We start from the raw sequence: 20257 nt of genomic DNA, 5'->3' as shown, positions 1-20257 counted from the left end.
TTTTATTAATTTGTTTCCCTTTGAACATTTTTCACTAGAGAGGATCTCAAATTACTGAAAGGTGAAATTGAAAAGCAAGGTTTTCAGACTGAGAATAAGCTAGAAGAGCATGAAAAAAGAGTAAGGACTATAGCAATATTATTGTTAGATTTTGAATATCCTTCCTCATTGTACCAAACAATTTGGAATTCTAGTGGTTAAGAAAAGACTTGATTAAGTCAAATGTCATAAAACAATGTAAAGGTAAAAATGTGATGTTTTAATTTAAAAAAGTAAATTAAAATTAAATTTAATCTTAAAACATAAATACATGGTTTAATTATTTGTAGATATCTACCTAAAACATTATTTGGCCTCTGTAATAGCCAAATAAAAGTTGTTTTGCCTCTTTGATGAATAGATGATCAAAAGAAAATCTGCGTGGACAGCTTAATTTGGGATGATAATAATGTCTATATTGGATGAATAACTATTTATTTACTGTTTTCATAGACTAAAAGTTTGCAGAGTGAATTAATTAAAAGGGAAAAACATATTAAGAGCCTGGAAACAAAGGTAAATGCTTAAGTTTAAAGTTAATTACTGCATTTGTATAATCTTGCAATTTCAATACCCCCTTCTTGCCTCATATATTCAGATGCTATGGCATACTTTAATTTTTTTTAATTATATGAAATTATACAGACAATGTAAATTTAAATTATATTTTAATATAATTTAGTAAGATGGTTGTGTCTTCATCTTTATTAAAGTAAACATAGATATTGATCTAAAATGATTTCCTTAGATTCACTTTTTTTGTAGCTGAATACCTTAAAGAAAAAAATGGAACAGAAAAACAAAGCTCAAGAAGATCTAAAGCAAGAGGTACTGTACTAAGTAAAAAATGTTTTAGCTGTATAGCTTTCTTCAGGTGTGCGGAGAAACAAGGAAGTAAATGTAATGTAAGTTACATTTGTAAATATAAATGAAAAAAGTTAGACATTGGAGAGAGATTAATCAATCAGTGAGGGCTTGGAGCATATGTGAACCACATTTAATTTAGGATTATTGTTGTATTAGTACTCTTCAAATCTTTGTGAAAGGGCACAGAGATGTAATCATAATCAAGAGAGGTAAATTGAGGAAGCATCAGCTTGAAGAAAACTTTCATTGCTTTCTTGTTTGTTGTTTCCTATATACTATATATTTGGATAGTGGGTAATTTATATGTGTGGGGTTAAAATTGATCCTTCTAATCATTTCATGATCACTTAAAGGGAGTAATGCCTTCACTTCAATCTCATTCATTGCATTTTTTGCAGAAAGTGTCCTGTCATTTACATTGGTAGAAAAGATAGAAGACTAATTGACCATTTAAAGGAACAAAGAAGCAGTAAAGATTCAAGTCCTCTTCTAGTCCCCCATTTTAATTTTCCTGGCCATGAGATACACTACCTTTGATATTCAAAGAATCACATACTACAAATCAGAAGCCAATATATTCATTAAAGTTGATTCAGACATTCGCCTGGCTCTCAATGGTCAACTGATGTCTCTCTTATATCTCCCCTCCTTTACAGTTTGCCACCTTCCATATTTACTACATAAATTCCTAGATTTCTATTTAGTTTTCACAGTTCTCTATCCATTCTCACGTTTTCTTTCATCTTCTCCATCCTGATGCTTATGCCTCATATTTCTTCCATCACATACCTGAAGAGTCTCCACTGTCAAAACCTTGTGAATTGTTTTTTGTTTGGAATTACAGTAACCATTATATTTTACATAACATTTATAATGTATGAAATATACATATACATATAACATATATACTGTATGTATTTTGATTTTCTGAACTAAATGTTCACATTATGTGATTTAAAGAAAGTTTAAATAATAATGTTGTTTTTGGATATGCACATATTCTATACATCATCTCATTTTCTTAGAATAAGAATTTAAAAGGAGAACTTGCAGCAGAGCGTGAAAAGTGCAATAATGTTCAAACTGAGGTATGTACAGAATGTGTTTTATTTAAAAATTGTTGAGATATGTGCCAGATTAGCACAAAGTTGGGAGATGTACTTAAATTAATTTCCTGGATCTCTCAGTGAATCCTGGTGTAGGAAAATAACTGTCCCATATTACTAAGGTCCATAACATACTGGGCTATCTCATTTTCCCTTTCTGTCTGAACTTTAAAAGGTTCCTTCAGACTGTGCTAGCAGCTGAGATGGCATCACCCACCACAGAACTCCCATAACCTTTCCCAATGGAGCACTTGCTCCTTGGAGAGTGATTTAATTGGTGGAAGCTAAATCTTTTCATATAACCTATTTCTAACCCTGAGAAGTTGGGCAAGCATGGAGCATTATCAGTAGATCATTTCAGTGCCAGCTCTGGAACTAATCTAACCAGCGATATTGCTTAACCATGAAAGTACCCTTAAATCAAATAAACCATTCTTACAATGAGACCAAACTGGTTTGATCTCACTACAGTATATGAATACAAGAAAGATAATGGAAACTAGCTGCTTAGATTCCTGTCTTACAGCTCTGTGCAAATGCTTGCACTCATTCTTCCTCTAGAGAATCCCTAAGCTGACATCTAGTGGCTTAAACCAAATGGGCGGTTCCAAAGACAGTTGCTGCACTTCAAATTTTGAAGTGGTATTACATACAGTAACTTAGGTATAAAACACATCTTAAATCTATTCCTCAGAGTTTTGTGAATAATTTATAGAAATTAATTTAAAATTGTAACAGCTGAGGGTGGAGTATTAAGGTATCAGTACACATTTTATCCTTACACCAATTTAAAATACTTGATAACATGCACCGTCTCCAGAAACAAAAAACGACCAAGTGGATCACATGATTTCTTTGTCCCATTGGCACATTCAGATTTAATTACAAACTAACGCATAAACTTCTACTACTGCAAATATTTTGCAAAAAACTGTGAGTCCAGGCCCTCTACAGTGTAATACTACCCCCACTCATCCTTTGTATGCATCTCAGAGATACAAGCTAAGAGTGGTGAGTAGTAAAAGGAAACATTTTTTCCTCAAATATAAAAACACTACTCTTTGCTGCTAAATTTACTTCTGTTGTCTTCTGTGACCAGAAATATCAGTTATGTTTTTAGTCTAAAAAAGAGCAAGACAAAGTGCTGGTGCTAAGGATAGGTAGGCAGATTGCTTTTCCCACTCCTGAGGATGAGAAAATGTGAACTGACTCCATAGGCCATCCCAAGCCCATATCTGCTGTAAGAACAGACTACTTAAGTATAAACAACCCTTCATTCTGACCAGGGTCTTTGTAAACTGCATAGCTTTCCAGATATAGTAATGACTTGAATATTGAAATCAATTTTAAGAACTGTTTGTAAGTTACAATGTTTGTTTAGTAAGAGATTTAAATTGAATTATTTTGAATAAATAATAATAAAAACTATACCATATATTTTTTTATTCAGAATTGTCACTTTACTCAAAACATAGAGGTACATTAAGTGTTTTGAATACAGAACCCATAATTTTGAAGTAATACTTTATATAAAAGTAATATTGTTGCAATTTATCTGTTTCCCTCGCTTAAGGTAAATACATTGAAAACAGAGCTTGAAACTGTTCCAAGACTTCAAGAGGACAATATTAAGAATCTTCATAAGACGATCGAAACCAAAAGTGGAATTGAAGCAGACCTCAATGAAAAGGTTTTGTGTTTTAAGATACTGATTTTTTTCACCCTCCCTGTCTATACAGTTTACAGTATATACAGTATACCTGCTGGTGAACTGGAGTTAGTATAAATAATTTAGAATCTATATAGGTTAAACTGGGAAACAGAAAATCTTATTGTTAAAGTCTTAACAAAAAGTGTATACTATAGACCACCTGATGTAGAGATGGGTATGGGTTTCTTCATGTTTGATGAGGTCTTAGTGTTATGAACAAAGGTGACTGGCACTTTATTAGGGGACAAAATTTATATTGTTAAAAATGGTCAATTATTGCACCTAAATGCAAGATGTAAAGGCACAGAGAGATGCTCTTATTGATTTTCTTTTTAAACTACCACAATACAATTAAGTAAATAGATGTGACAGAAACAATTGGAAATTGTGATAATAATAAAGTAACATATGATGTATACATTAAATCTCTAAAGCTTGAGACAAAGATTAGGGTTTATAATAATAGAAAAGCACAATGGGTCTACTGAAAGCTTGAGACAACCTAAGAAAAAAAATTACACTTAGTACCTACTGTAAGGAAGGATACAGAGTCACAATTGGAAACTAATACAGAATTTATTTAGGATTAATAATTCAAAGTGTTATGGCTATTAGGAAGGGTATTCCCAAGCAGGTAGTTTATGCCCAAACTCTATTTTCCTTCAAAAAACAAAACACAGATTCAATTTGCTACTAAACTATTGAACAAGGAAAATAAATCAGATTTTTTTTTGCAAACCCATCTTATGGTCCTGTGTTATATTTTCCAGCAATGAGTCAGTTAACACAGTTTTGTTTGTCTTTTCTCAGATAAAAAAACTGAAGTCTGCAGTTGATGAAGCATTAAAGAATAAACAAGAAACTGAAATAACATGCCAACACAAGATATCTGAAATGGTTACTTTAATGGAGAAGCATAAGGTAAAACTGTACCAAGTGTTGGTAAAAATAGTAAAAAAATTAATTGTTAATGTGTTCTGTGTTTTATTAATTTGCTGAAAATGCCATTTAGTTATGTGATAATTGATTAGCCTTATGTTTGTATTACTATGTAATAGAACCAGTATGACAAAAACGTGGAAGAAAAAGAAGCTGAATTTCATCAGAAGAAAAGGAAAGAGATAGAATTGATCACTGCTAAAACATCCCTGGTAAGAATGATATAACTTCACTTAAAGTACACAGTATAATATTCCCTGTTGAACAACTCTTTAATAAACACTGAAAGTTTTTAGAAAATGCTGTTGTATTACTAGATTGCATCATGAAATATTGTTTTTGGAATACTTAACTGCATATTTCTAATTTAAAGGGGAACTGCAGTCCCAATTTCTCAGATCAGTTATTAAATCTTGAATTGCGATGTAATGTACGAACAAATAAGTACAGGTTGTGCAGCACACATTTTACAACAGAAATGTTCCAAAGTGATCTGCATGCACAGTTAACTAATAAGTAGTATTCCACAGAATATGGTGCTGCGCATACCTGGAAATTGTGTCTATTTTCTGATGTAAATTGGAGGTTTTATACATTAATGTGTACATTTTACTTTTATCGTGGTTTGAATTGGACTCATCATTACTGATTCTTTCTAACCCGAAATATAGCAGTTCCCCTTTAATCAATTGTTTATTCTCATTACTTTCTAATGGAAAATGTTAAACTGTTTCAGGGTGGAGACAAATGCCTTAATATATTTAATTAATTGAAAATTATTCTTAAAAATATCCACTAAAATTATCTTTTTGTGAAAACAGGAACAGGAGCTTTCAAAGTTGAAAGTGGAGTTTTCAAATTTAAAGCAACAGCTCAACAGTGAAATGAAGGAGAAGGTCAGCTTAATTAATTGTATTTACAGTGCCCTGCAAATGTACTCTCTCTTTCCTAGCGTTAATCCCGCATCAGCAGGGTCCGCTTGTCGGCACACCAGTCTCCATTTGGTGGTTTGAACCAAATCTTTGAGCTGACGTTGCCATTAACTGCGACCGAGAAATACTCCAACCGGCGCGTCGCTCCGCCTGCCGTCGGAGTGGGAGAGGGGGGGGAGGAGAACAAAGTAATGTAGCCAATTCATAGAGGGGGATTATTAGGAGGCAGGGGAAATTTGGCCAGGACGCCGGGGTTACACCCCTACTCTTTTCAAGAAACACCCTGGGATTTTTAATGACCACAGAGAGTCAGGACCTCAGTTTTACATCTCATCCGAAGGACGGCGCTTATTTACAGTATAGTGTCCCCGTCACTATACTGGGGCATTAGGACCCACCTGGACCACAGGGTGAGCGCCCCTTGCTGGCTTCACTAACACCTCTTCCAGCAGCAACCTTAGTTTTTCTCAGGAGGTCTCCCATCCAGGTACTGACCAGGCTCATGCCTGCTTAGCCTCAGTGGGTTGCCAGTTGTGAGTTGCAGGGTGATATGGCTGCTGGCTCGCCCTGCAAATGTACTGGGACAATGAAATCTAAAATGGAAATTTGACTCTAACCAAGTGAAACAATAACTGATAAGTACAACTCCTGAGTATAACTTTATTATTTCAATTAATGTAACTAATGGATGATTATCATTATTATTAGTAGTAATAATAATTATAATAATAGCATTTGATTATAAAAAATAAAAATTATATTACAATGTTTTAACTAATGTTACAACCGAATGAATTCTGAACTTTATTGAAACATTATGTCTGCTTATATAGAAGAAAATGATTTCATACTTATTCATACTTAATATAGGATGCCAGTGACCAAAATAAATAACCAGTGCAATCAATTAGTCCATCGGGAGAAATAAAAAAAAGAGTTAAATGCAATTGAACATGTATTTTATATGCTGAATAAAAAGTCTAAGCCACATCACTAAAATGATATGCAATAAATTAAGGCTGTTGGCTACAGTAAAGGCCTGGCTAGACATCTCCAATGATTACACAAAGAGTGTGGTGAGCTCAGTTATGCAGTTATTGCCTGAAAGGGATATGTAACCAAATACTGACTGTATACACTTGGAAATGTGTGTTAAAGCAATTGTGTCCCAGGACTATGGTCACTTGAAATCACTGGGATGAAAACAAAGTACATAATATTTTTGTTCTAATATGGTTCTAATATAATCAATTGCATGGATGTAATTACTCAAAAAAGGCATTAATATAACATCCTTGTCATTCATATTATAAGTATACAGCACATAATCCAATTGCTAGACTTAAAGCCAACAAAATATTTAGATTTTGCTGTAAATATACTTCTGGAGGGCAGCGTAAATTGAAGGTCCCTTGTAAGAAAATATATAACTTCTAAAAGACTATTAAGAAGACTTTTAAGGCTATTTTAAGAAGAGACTAAAAAATTAAAAAGCAAATGTCAGTATTCAGAAAGAGTGAAAAGAACAGGGACTTTCTTTTCTAGTATGTAAAATATAGCCTATATAGATTTTACAGTGCACGCTGATATTTTTTTATTTTGTCACACTATTATTAGTAGACATCTGAAATTACAGTTCAGTCATTTAGTTCCTATGGATGTTTTACAGACAAATAATATGTTTTTAATGTGTAGTTTTTTTTTCAAAATATAATTTTAAATGTCCTTTCACCCATTAACAGAGAATTTCTAGTTTTAGAACTTTCACATGAATAGAATTCCTGTGAACATTCCTTTTGGAACGTACAGTTTTAAAATATTAAAACACCAGGCTTACTTTTGTTTAAACTTAAGTATAACATCTGATTCAATACTGACAGAGATTTGTTTTTAAAATCTGATGTATAGTATAGTATAATTCCTAGTGTGAAATTATGTACTCATTGTGCATATTCTGAATGAGTTTGTTTTGTATTAATATATTACAAATAAATACAAATATTTCTTTGATGGACAGAAAACAGATCCCCAAGATTTGAGTTCCACTGCTAGTACCAGCACAAAAGAAACTCCTTCTCAAAAATCTGCCAAGAACAGTGTGTCTGAAATATTGAGAAAGGCAGAAATAAAATATTCATCGACAAAACATCTATCTTGGACACCAGTGAAAAAAGTTAAAAACCTGTCCACTCCAGACATTAAGGTAAAAGTTTAATTTCCCTTGTTTTCAAAGTGGATTATATATTGTCATTTTTAAAACCATTTAGCCAGAAAAGCTGCCCTTTGCTTCCACTTTTGAAGGTATTTTTGAAATACATATTATTGCCTTACATGGTATTTTTTGTTTAAATATGACTATTAAACGTGTGTGTATAGTAAAAAAGAACATAGCATTAATTATTTTCTATTTTAGACATATTTGGTACGAACCCCATCTATTGTGAAGTCAGTGCAAATAGCAAGACCCACTCCAGTCACTGATGGTGCAAAGAAAAAAAGAAAAGTTGCTGTGGAGCTTGATATGAATTCAGACAACTCTGAACAAAGTGACATACTGGTAAACAAGGAGGTTTTAATAATGATGTAATTAGGACTGCTACTGCAATTTTCTGAAACCCTGTGGTAGCTCACTCTTTGATGCTGCTTTTTTAAGTTTAGGATCTTTAAGATAAAAACATAGTTCATTTTTAAATACAGGAATATTTAGCAGCTGAGGCATAAATAGTGCATTAATAAATTACTATTTTAATCATGTTATGTTGGAATTTACTTTGACTGGAACACTGTATTCTACACAGTTTTAAACACATACAGTACATTGTTGTTAAAGGAAGATAACTAGAAAACTGTGTACAGTTTTGAAGGCTTCCAAGGAACTTCTTACCCATTTCCAAATTACATTTAAAATTTAAATTAAATTTTTTAATAAATTAAGTAAATTAAGGAGTTAAAAATGATTAACATTTTTCCTAACAAGTCTGGAATTCAGTTTTTGAAAAAGAGAAGTTAGAGGTATGAAACATTTTTTGCCAATGTGGGTATAAAAATGTTGAAACGTGTGGCACACATTTGAAGCAGGTTTTAGTGTACAAAGTTTTAAATCAATGGGTATAGTAATTCCAAAGACAGGCACTAAACAATGGTAAAACAGCCATTGTTGTACATGGCTGAATCCCATTTCTCAATTTTAACAATTACAGTATTACTACAATGATACCGATTATTAATACAATGATCAAGTTCTGAATTAACTTTCCAAACATTTCCAAACAGTAGGATACATTTGCGTAAGTGGTGATGTTTTGCCAAGCAATTGAAAATTCAATTTGAGCAGGAAGATTATCACAGCAACTTGTGAGGCATAAATCAGAAGCATATGGTCTTCCAAGTTTCAGGGCAGTAGGTGCATTAGTTCCCAAGAGAAGCACTTTGAGTTGTGAGAAAAAAAGGAGGCCAGGTGACCATCTTGGTTTAAGCAGGAACACCAATTCATCAAAGTGTTAAAGTTAAGTGTAAAAAAAACTACAATAATATGAAGTATGAAGTTATTTGGCCAAATGTTTTTAAACAAGATAAGTTACTGCATGGCCTGCATATTGATAAGAAAGGCAATAGCAATTGACAGTCAGGGAGTCATTATTGTTTATGCAAGAGACAAATTTTCATACATACTGTATTCATCCTGTTGATACTAGAATTACATCTATAATATACAGTTTAGAGGTAATTGGCAAATAAATTTTTAATAAGAGTAGTTAACATGATGGCTCATGTTTCTTTAAATGCTTTATCATCTGTTGTGAATCTAAAAACTACTGCAATTTTTTATTTGCAAACTTGAAAAAGCTATGGATTTTGATGTGTTCCAAGTTTCAGCTCAATCAGTGCGTAGTGCATAGTTTCACTGATGCAGTTTGATGCTGAACCTCTGGTATTGTAAAAACAAAAACTGGTTTATCTCCAGAATGTTTTTTCAGTAGTTAAAGTATTCACACTATACTTAATCACTATGCTCATGTAAAAAATTCAATTTTTATTTTAGAATTTTCCTAGAGAGATAGATTCATTCAAGAGCCTGTATTCAAGTGATGCTCATGCACTTCATCTTTGTGGAGAAGAATTCAAGATGGTATGTTTTTATTATATTAAACTATTGTTAAATACAATTACTTACTAATTGTATATTTCATGTGATTTCCTTGCAAATAATTTCTTAATGGCAACATAATATGAAATATATTACAACCTAAATTATGAATATGATTTTCAATGTCAATTGATGATCATAACTTTTAAGAGTTATATTTTTTAATGTTGAAAATTCATTTAAGTGTTACTTGTATTACAGATAGCTTTTGAGATGGTTTAATTTGATCATCTATACAGTATATTGATTTTTTATTTAATACACTTGATAATTCATATAAGAACTTATGTACTGTATTATTACACTATGTTTCAGAGTCCTGCTGTTCCAAAATCACCAGGGGCAGCCCTGAAAATGGCGGCTATAAAAAGGATGCGAGATGCTGGTTGGACAGCTGTTACCAGCTCTGACAGGAAGAGAAAAATGAAAGCATGTGAGAAAATATTTGCCTAAGTCTTTCTGTTACTACCTGATCCACAATCAAAACTTTTGTTTTACAATATTGTTTCAGTATCTTTAAAACCTTTTCTTCGAGGGTTCTATTTGCACTTTACACAATATTTGCTTCAGAAGAAAAATCCTTTGAATTTCTTATATAATCTTATAGAGTTTTGCATTGCTTTAGTTGTTTTTATTTTAGTTTTTACAAAGTTCAAAGTTGCTGTACAGTTACACACATTTACAGTTCACAATATCTCCACAATAAAAGACAAGAGTTTTAAAAGAGATAACATTCTTTTGAAAGTCCTTGGATTTATCAACAGCAATTAATAGTTTGTATTTCATTTGACATTGCATGATTAGTATTAAATGCCATTGGTTATTTTTATTAAATATACATTTAGTTGATTTGTAGGAATGAAATGATATGGCTTATAAAATGAATATACACTACTAATATTGAGATCATTCCATTCCATTCCTAATTCAGTGAAGTCTTGGAATTTCTAATTTAATGGAATAACTTAAGTGATATACATTTTTTTTCTTGTTACTTATTACACATTTCTAGCCAGTTTAAAGCACCTGCAGTAGGATATGGAAATTATACCATTTGTGAACATAGTATGTGTTGTTACTTATTGTTACAGTTGTAATAAAATGTTTATGAATAATTCTGTTGGTATTTTTGTGTACATTTTCTGCTCTTTTATGCTATGGTATAATATTTTGGATAATATATTACAATTAGTCTATGTAAATTAAGAAAAGTCTCAAAGTACAGAAAGAGATTTTAAAAAATATTCTTCTGGAACAATTTTGCAGATAGTTATGAGAAACTCTAGATATTCTTTTTCTCCTTTAATTTTTTAATATAAACCTTCACTGCAAAATATTAGATTTTTCCATCAGATTTCACTTCTGTTTAAATTATATGCTTTAATATTTAATGGAATTGCATATATAATTAGCATACATACACCACACCTGTTATTTGGAAATTTTTTAGACGTTAAAACCAATATATCAAATTTGTATTTTATATTATCTTGCTGTTTATTTGTCATTGAGTTTAGCAAATGACATTGTTAAATGCAGTTCCATAATTATAAAAGGTTGGAAAGCATTATGTTTCCTCAGTTGGAGCATTAAAGGTTTCAAAGGTATTAACTCCCAAGTCAGGAGACCTTTCTTGTTCTTCAGACAAGAATTCCAGACGGAATTGTGTAGGTTGGTTGGTAAAAGCAGGATTTTCTGAATGGAATTCATCATCCTCATCCAAAACTGTCATGTTAGGGTTGTAGATTTGAGGACCATCATATAGTCCTCCTGAAATCACAAGGGTGTCTTCTGGTGTCCTGTACCTGTTCACTGTGAAAACAATGATATTTAAAATATATCGTATGGACATGACAAAGCCATTATATATGACAAGTGCATTTAATTAAGTGTCCTTTTTTAGTTTATAAATTAAAAAAAGAAGTCAAGCAGTTATGTTATTTTTATATTTTCCTCGAAACTTTAAGATTTTGTTTTTCTTATCAATCAGGTTCTAGGAAGATCATGCAGCCCATAAATAAAGTCCATTAAATAATATTTTTTCTAATGCTACACGTTGCAAACTATTGTCCAAAAATAAAAAAAATCAAAGCAAAATGTTACAGTAATCACGCAAGAGTAATCAATCATGCAAATGTAAAAACTCAAACATAATAGACCACTAATGTTACAACTTTTAAATGATTTTAAATTATTGCATTGCACGTGGCAAGCCAGAAACATCTGTGAAAATTTTAGCTGAATAATTTTTAAAAAATTATTCACAGTATAATTGGATCAGTAAGAGGACTTTTTAAAGACATTATACTTTTTAAGTTAAAAGTATAATTATTTTTTTATGCTAAACTAAGTTATAGGACTGAATCCATAACAAATTTTACAGGATGAAGGAAGCACCTAGACCCAAATGTAATGCTCCTTTCCCACTAGTGCTCAAGAAAGACAGGATTCTGAATGTTTGTCATCTCTGTACTGTACCTACAGCTCTTGCTCTCCTTAACTTTGCCTCTAACTGTGACTGCAATATTCAAAAGACTTTCTTATTTAAAGTTACCTACAAATTATTTATTATCAACAGTCATAAGATCGTCTAATCTGCCTGGCAAATGTTGCAGTTGAACCCAAACTCTTTTGCTAGCTGGACGTCTACAAAATAAAATTTGTCTGTAAAAGAAATGCTTCAGCATGACATATATTCCTGAAGAAAAGCATTTTGACTGTCTTATGCATAATCTCAATGTTGTGTTATACAGTATGCTATAATTATAATTTTTGATAATATTAATGATAAGAGTAATACAAGTGGGTTTCGAACTGTTGGGGGTGGAAAATACTATATTTCCTGTTCTGGGTCACATCAAATTTAATTAGATTGCATTCGGTTAGGTTAAAGGAAAATGTTTTGAATATACTGTAGGTAGGTCCCTTTTCAGGCCATAAAGACCCGTGGGCGGAATGGGGAGCAAGGGCCACCATTTTTCTCAACCATCCAACACTGGAAGTGGAGGTGATTAGCATTACACTCTGGCTGGCCTATTACCCCTGGAAGGATTAACTACCAGTACTCATTTGGAAAGCAGGCTAAGTGGACCTGGGAGCCATCTGGAAGGAATTAGGGCAAGCTAAATCACTTACCCCTACCTGGGATTGAAACCAGGACCTTCCAGTCAGGAGCTAGATGCCCTTGCTGTCTGAGCTACCATGGCTCCATGTTTTTAATATACAGCTCAGTATTTTAGAAAATTACAAATTTTTAAAGTGCACCTCTCTTAGCTAATTTTATAGTAAAAAACAACTTACATTTGTAGCCCATTTACAGAATATGATGGGGCATTTTACTCTGACTATTCAGATGAAGTACCTTTCTCAACAGTGCCATGCCTGGGAGTCTCCATGTAATGTGATCCTTAGAAGTGAGTTGTTATTCCAATTAATTATATACAGTGTATTTTTAACAAGTTTATTTTATTTCAGATCAAAGATTATATTTACTTACATTTAAGTGTTTCTTTCACAATTTGAAATATCTATGAAATGGAGCAACCATATTCAGACCTTTGATAATTAAACTCAAATATTTCAAATTAAATATGCTAAATATCCTACCTGTGTCATCATGGTTGTTGTAGAGGGGTCGGTGTACATACTGAGTCTTCTTCCTCTTGCATTTATTAAGGCTGTACATGAATAACACGAGAACTGCCACCCCAAGAATAATACTGAGGAAAATGGTGATAGCCTTTTCAGAATAGCTGAGACCAAAATGCTCACCTAATAAAAAAAAGAAATGTATAGTAGTTGCTGACATTCTAATATTTGTTAAAGCTACTGTACTGTATAATTTAATGTACTTTTTAAGACTTTTGTCTTTAGCTTGACCTTAATATTATCTGTACAGTATACATTTTAAGGTTAAATTAATTTATTGAATCACAGAAGTACCTGCTCTAAAGTTGTTATTTTTTGCAGTGGAGGATTTTAAAGGAAAATACTTTGTTATTGATTTTATTTTGAAATAATAGTTTGAAAAGATGGATTGAACAGCTCCCAACTGATGCCAGCTTTTGCTAGTTATACTAATAATAACAACAATAATGATAATGGTAAGTAATAATTTAATTAATATTACAATAAATATTATAGTTAAATTATAATTATAGCACTTTAAATTCAGGAAGCCATTATGCACCAGATATCAGTAAAGAAGTGAAAAATCACTTTACCAAATTTAAATTATGTGGGAGATTTCGTTAAGACTTTTTAGTATTTAGTATTTAGTACAGACTGACGAAGACAGTACACTGGGGCTTGCACCACTTCCCTAATGAATAGTACAATAGGATGTTTAATAGATAGATACTTTATTGATCCCGTGAGGGATCACTAAGTAGTCATGACTTAGTAGTCATGTTCTCAGTTTAACTTCGCATTTAAGCCTCCTAAAACACAGTGTCCAGATCATTGTAGGGCATTGGTTTGAAAGTCTGGTTAAGGTACTATTAACCAGACTTAATAGCTACTATTTCTCCAACAACCCCACTCTTCCTTTGAATTTTACAAGGAATAAAGACATCCAAGAAACAAATGCATTTGAGGATGTGCATTTGAGTGCTTAGGATTAGTGAGATTTGGCTTATCTGTGGGCCAGCCCAGTGCCCATAGGATGTGGAGGATAGGCCCCTCATGCAGAAGTTAACTGAGGGGTAGCTGCAAAGGTGAAGATTGGGTGGAGTAGGAATGTCCAAGACGAATGTGAAAAAGAGACATTTAAGCATAAGGTGTTGGGAAATATAAAAATGTCTTGGTTGTCATCACCCCCCCCCCCCCCGAACATCAGTTAAAACAACATTATATCATGTGAAATGAAGATTTAAACTGGACTTACCTAAAGTGGGAGTGGTGAGAGTGAAGTAAAATGAAGTGGGGATCAGTGGACTACTCCCTGTGACATTGGGTAACAGGGTTGATACTGACTGATTGTGGGTGGACTGTGATGTACTTATTGTAGTAGTAATTGCATGAGTCCCCTTGGCTGTTGATGTTGACATGGCTGTGGGTGAAGGATCAGATATGGTGCTCTTCGACACAGATGTGGAATCACCACTGGTGGAATCTGTTGTGAATCCAGTTGCATTTCTGAGAGGAGTTGTCTCTGAAGCAAATTCGGGTGCTTTACTGGTTATGGCTTCTGTTTGAGATGTTGTTCTCTCTGTTGCTGTTGTGCTGGCCATGGTGGTGCTCAACTGTACAGAGGGGGTTGTGGATACACTGTTCAAAGTTGCATCTTCAGCAATAAATGTAACAGCTTCTGCCAACAGAGGGATTGCAGATAATAGACCCAGAGCAACACCCAAGAGTGGTAAAGTGATGAGCTTCGGGCTCATTTTTGTACATGTAGGAACCTGTGTAGGACAAAATTACAGTTAGCCTTTCAAAAACTCAGGAACAATGTGCAATAATTAAATTTCAGAGGAATATAAAGAAAATAATCCACATAAATGCAGACATTGTAGATATAAAATAATGTAATTATACTAAGGATACTATGCTAAAACATTTAAAATCTTGTAATTTTACGAGTAACTAACACAGACAAATTTAAAATCACACTCTTTAGGAAAGGGGATTGCTCTTCACAATAACATCCCTTTGTCTGTGACAGAGAGACCACATTTTAAGCAATGATGAGGAGATTGAAGTTTCTTTTTTATAACCGTTCTAAATAAGAAGTGAATTTTATAGTGCTGGTTATTTTATGAAACACTCTTTTTGTTGTTCTGTTAATGTATCATTGTGGAACAGTGCCCATCACAAGTATTGGGACAGTGAAGTCACAATTGCTATTTTTGCTGTACACTCAAACAATTCAGATGAAAATATGAACAGTATATAAGGCAAACATACACCATGCCATATTTTATTCCTGGGTATTTCTGTGCTTATACAGTATGTTGTACTGTTTTAGATTAATAGAACTTTTTGTGTTCAATTCTCTATATGAGGTAAGCATACATTTTGGGATAATTGCCTGCTTGATGTTTCGTATTGGTCAGGTGTATCCTGTTGCACCGATTGTGCACACATTAAAGAGCTGTGACTGTGTGGTGTTGGATTTTGTCTTTTCTATGCCTTTGCCTTTTCCCTTTGCTGTCAGCATTTGTTGTCAGTAGGTCTAAACCAACATGAAGGCCATAGAACTGTCTATGAAAGAAAAACAGGCAATTTGGAAGTTGAAAGAAAAGAAGAATTCAAACAGGACAGCACAATTTCGGTGCACAGTATAGCACATTAACTGGGCATAGTAAAATCAACAATTTGGAATATCTTGAAAAAGAAAGAAACCACTGGTGTTCTTAGCAATCAGCAACACCCAGATTGGCCGAGGAATACAGCTACAGTTGTTGATAGAAAAAGTGTCTGCACTGTGAAGAAAAACTCTAACACAACTGTCGCTGGAATCAACCAGCTCCACAGTGCAGGAGTGATGGTATCACAATCTACTGTTCACAGAAGACTTTGACAGCAGAATTATAAAGCCTACACCCCAAGATGCAATTGGCTCATCAGCACCAAAAATAGAACAAATTCATTTGAGGATGTACATCTGAGTGCTTAGGCATAGTGAGATTTGGCTTTTCTGTGGGCCAGCCCAGTGCCCATAGGATGTGGAGGATAAGGCCCTCATGCAGAAGTTAACTGAGAGGTAGCTGCAAAGGTGGAGATTGGGTGGAGGAAGAATGCCCCCAGTTTGTTAAAAAGTACATAGATGAGCGAGTAGAATTATGGAACAAACTGTTTTGGACAAATGAACCAAAGATAAACCTATTCCAAAGTGATTGCACTGTGAAGGTGTGGAGAAAGGAACAAACAGACAATCCAAAGCACCACTTCATCTGTGAACATAGAGGTAATGTCTTGGCTTGGCCACCTCTGGAACTGGCCCACACATCTGTACTGATGATGAAACTAATAATTGTAGTAGCAGAATGACTTTAGAGGTGTACAGAAACATCTTGTCTACCCATGTACAAGAAAATGCCCCAGACTCATTAGTCTGCACTTCATCATGCAGCAAAACGGTGACCCAAAACACATTGCCAAAGCGATCTAGGACCAAGTCCTAGACTGGCCAAGTCAGTCTCCTGATTTAAATCCAATCAAGCATGCTTTTCACTTGCTGAAAAGGAGACTTAAGTCAGAAACCCTAACAAAAAAAAAGAACTGAAAATACTGTAGCTGCAGCATAGACTTGGCAAAGCATCTCAAAAGAACAAACCAAGAGTCTGGTGGTGTCACTGGGTGGCAGGTTTGATGCAGTTACTGCATGCAAAGGATTTTTTATACTGTGTTTTATACTATGTCAATTTACTTTAACTTCTCCCAATACATATGCTTACCTAAAATGTGGAAATGAAACACATAAAGTGCAACTATTCTAAAATGTTAAAGCATATACACTATTTGAAAAAATACACAGAAATACGTTGACATTCTGTGTATTTTCCTTTTCATCTGAAGTCTGAACTGCTTGAGTATATGGCAAAAATAGCTATTTTGACTTCACTGCCCCAATAATTATGGTGGGTACGGTTTATGAATGACATAAGTCTAAGAATCTACTTAATTGAGTTCAAAGCTGGGAACATGCTTTGGTGTATTTAGGATTAGGGATGTTAATGCAGCACATTCCACAATGGTTTAATACAGTGGTGCACAGCTTTGTAGTGCCAGAGCATAGACCAGCAAATATTCAGAAACAAAAATGTCTGGAAAGAAAGGGCAATTGCATCAAGATTAGTTATTGCAGAATTAATTCAAGTGGTGGGAGCTAAAAGAGTATGTGAAGGAAAGAGCACTGAAAAGGGATTCTGAGTTAACCAACAACGTAAAGCATAAAGAAAGTACAACACTGCCATTTAATATAAAATTTTCTAATAGATTCCTTTTAAATTAACTTTATTTTCTCTGATTTAAAGAACTACATAAGGTCTTTAAACTAATGAATATACAGTAGAAGGCCGGAAATGTATTCTTCCATATAAGCCATGGGCTTGCAATTCTGGACCTGGAGAACTGGTGTACCAGCAGATTTGTTTCTGAGGACCTGGGAGAAGTTGATAAATTGATCTAGTTATGCCAGTTACCAGCTGTTTTAGCTTAGCCTGTCCAGGACTAGGATTGGTCACCTCTAAACTAAACAAATTCAGAAGTCTAGCCATTAGTGTGTCAGACAAGTTTGATTGAAACTGAGATGCAACACAATTAGCACTGAAAAGGAAGATACAGTAAGTTAGGCAGGATATATGGGGACTTGCAGGCTCTGAGAAAATAGAAAGACTTAATAGAAGACAACAGAACCAACATTTGAAAGCTTACAGCATGTGAATAAGAGATGCAAAAGCATATGGCTTTGAGTACGTTTTTCATTTCAAAACATACATATATTGTAACTCTTGATTATGTCCACTCTTAAGACTTTTGCAGAGCAGTGCATGTACAGTAAGCATTTCCTGTGGCTTTTGTAGTCACATCAGCTATAGGTGCTGTATTTTGTGCGATCAGGAGATACGTCATTTCAGATGTTGATATGTACTGAAAAATCGCACAGTAATTGACAGAAAATAACTTTGTAATGCATTCGTTCTGTGTTGGCTTATCAAGGGGTGCCGGCTGGTATGATGAAATATTGTTCAGGGAGGATGAGAAAGTCTAAAAGAATAAACAAGCCATTTAGGCTTACAACAGAATGTCTCACACACTGTGGAGCTAATCGGTACAAGTCTAGTCTTGGCAGTTCCCTTAAGCAATCAGGTGCTCTGAAACTCCTCTGCTGCTTTGGAAACTATGGGAGGAGACTAGCATGATAGCACAGGATTATATGTTCCTGGTGTCTTTTTTTTAAACATTGTGTTGTTCGATAAATAAATCTTTTATGCAAAAATGTATTTTCCGTCTCTCAAAGAGCGCAGTCCTATGTTGTTTATTTATGGGAGACACTAAAACACTGACTTACGCACTATACAGTATAAAACAGATTATCACATTAAAGGCCTCTTATAAAAGCAAAAACCTTTTTGAAGATTAAACAGACAACAATAAAATGAGAGATTTGTCTGACTGAATTAAAGAAATACTTCCACTGTAACTTCCACATTTACGAGGAAGAATAAAGAAAATTGGACTACTGCAGTGTACAAATCTGGTAGAGGCAGCTTCCACCATGCCTTAGGGGACTGCCTTAGAGGACTGAATACTTACTGTACGCAATGTAAACTTCACTTTGTATAGCTTCTTTGCAGATTTTGCTGACATTCATCATCATTTATACAATGATTATTGCTATTTTGAGTAAAAAATGTTTACTTGAAAAAATTCTATACATTAATTGTAATTCTTCAAAATGTGAAATAAATAATAATAGTATAAATCTACTGCTTGCAATTTTGAAATGGCACTGTGTATTAAAATGAAATAAGAGTGGCTTGGGGACGAGTGTTGATTCTAGGGTTTCAGGCTCAGTGACAACAAGGCCCGACTAACTTACTGCCCTCAACTTTCCTGAAACAAGGAAGTCTCGCTCTGTTTGACAGCATGACCAGACAACACTAGAACACCAGGGGTTGTCAGCAAAACATCTGTTAAACCTGGTTTCCCAAACTCATCCTACTTTTCTTTTCCTACTACAAATATTTCCCTCTTTGTTGACATTTTCATAGGAAATACAGTACTGTAAGCATTAGCCGTAACTGGCTGGCAACAGATATCACTAAATAAAAAGTAAACATTTTTAACACAGCTTATGTTATTAAATAAACGCACAACTTTTGAAAAGCTTTAACTTTCCAAACTGTTCTTTGAAAAATCCTCTTGTTCTTCCTTCACTGTGCAAAGGTGTGTTTTCAACTATATGCCAGACAAAGGAAACCCGTGGGCTATGCCTTTGAAAACAGAAGATCAACTGAGAAAAGAGAGGGAAACTTACCAGATCCTCACTCTGTATCTGAGCGAATGAGTTTATCCGAGAAGAGTGTTTCTTCCTGGTGCTTGTTTCAACAGTTCTCAGTTTTCATTCCCTGAAGGCCTGGGAAAAGCTTAGGATCAGTCCTACGTCACACTCCAGGTAAGAGGGAGGGATCACATTTTGTTACCTTCCCTTCCTTCCTAGTTTGTTGCCATGGAGACTCAGTTAATAGCTAAATACCTCACTGTGTTTGTTTATAGGCAATTATACCTCCAGCTGCCTTCTGAGAACTTCCTACATTTTACAACATTGAAAGACTTTTTAATTATTTTTATTTTCTCCTGATTTATCTCCTCTATGAATTTTAAAACTTGTTAACGACGGTACTCTGGTGTACGTGTACTGATTCACAATTTGTGAAAGCATTCTGTGGCAAGGATGGACAATATAACACAAAACAACTGAATGGAAAAGTACCCATTCAATCCAGCTCAAGATGGTGCTTTGTCTTAGTGTCTGTTTGTGATGCCTGTGCTTCAGTTTCAGACTTTGAAT

The 20257-nt window shown here is 34.0% G+C and overlaps 2 protein-coding genes across 2 annotated transcripts in view; one reads left to right on the top strand and one right to left on the bottom strand.

Moving 5' to 3' along the window:
- sycp1 (synaptonemal complex protein 1) overlaps positions 1-10262 on the top strand; it is a 32017-nt gene extending 21755 nt beyond the window's left edge. Inside the window, exons 20-31 of the mRNA XM_088920564.1 lie at positions 39-120; positions 493-555; positions 805-867; positions 1932-1994; positions 3586-3702; positions 4534-4644; positions 4782-4874; positions 5484-5558; positions 7612-7797; positions 8008-8151; positions 9637-9723; positions 10057-10262. Of these exons, the coding sequence (XP_088776690.1) occupies positions 39-120; positions 493-555; positions 805-867; positions 1932-1994; positions 3586-3702; positions 4534-4644; positions 4782-4874; positions 5484-5558; positions 7612-7797; positions 8008-8151; positions 9637-9723; positions 10057-10194 (1222 nt within the window). The 3' untranslated portion in view covers positions 10195-10262. The remainder of the gene's footprint in view (positions 1-38; positions 121-492; positions 556-804; positions 868-1931; positions 1995-3585; positions 3703-4533; positions 4645-4781; positions 4875-5483; positions 5559-7611; positions 7798-8007; positions 8152-9636; positions 9724-10056) is intronic.
- A 95-nt stretch (positions 10263-10357) lies between these two features.
- Positions 10358-19872, bottom strand: LOC148830868 (uncharacterized). The gene is made up of 4 exons (XM_088920381.1): positions 19724-19872; positions 14627-15143; positions 13348-13512; positions 10358-11553 (listed from the first exon to the last, which is right to left on the bottom strand). The coding sequence occupies exons 2-4, from the start codon at positions 15123-15125 to the stop codon at positions 11309-11311; spliced, it is 909 nt and encodes a 302-aa protein (XP_088776507.1). The 5' UTR covers positions 15126-15143; positions 19724-19872; the 3' UTR covers positions 10358-11308.
- Between the last annotated feature and the right edge of the window lie 385 nt (positions 19873-20257).

The sequence above is a fragment of the Atractosteus spatula genome, chromosome 7 (genome assembly GCF_055471065.1).
Source record: "Atractosteus spatula isolate fAtrSpa1 chromosome 7, fAtrSpa1.hap1, whole genome shotgun sequence".
NCBI classification, from domain to species: Eukaryota; Metazoa; Chordata; class Actinopteri; order Semionotiformes; family Lepisosteidae; genus Atractosteus; species Atractosteus spatula.
Note: the sequence above shows the minus strand (reverse complement) of the source record. Positions and strands in the feature narration are given on the sequence as shown.

Bases quoted from the DNA above. Each gene is read 5' to 3' on its own strand.
- LOC148830868 (XM_088920381.1), bottom strand. From the start codon at position 15,125: ATGAGCCCGAAGCTCATCACTTTACCACTCTTGGGTGTTGCTCTGGGT. The intron at 13,513-14,626 runs GTAAGTCCAGTT...TTTTTTTATTAG, and splicing joins TCTCACCACTCCCACTTTAG to GTGAGCATTTTGGTCTCAGC. The intron at 11,554-13,347 runs GTAGGATATTTA...TTGTTTTCACAG, and splicing joins CAACAACCATGATGACACAG to TGAACAGGTACAGGACACCA.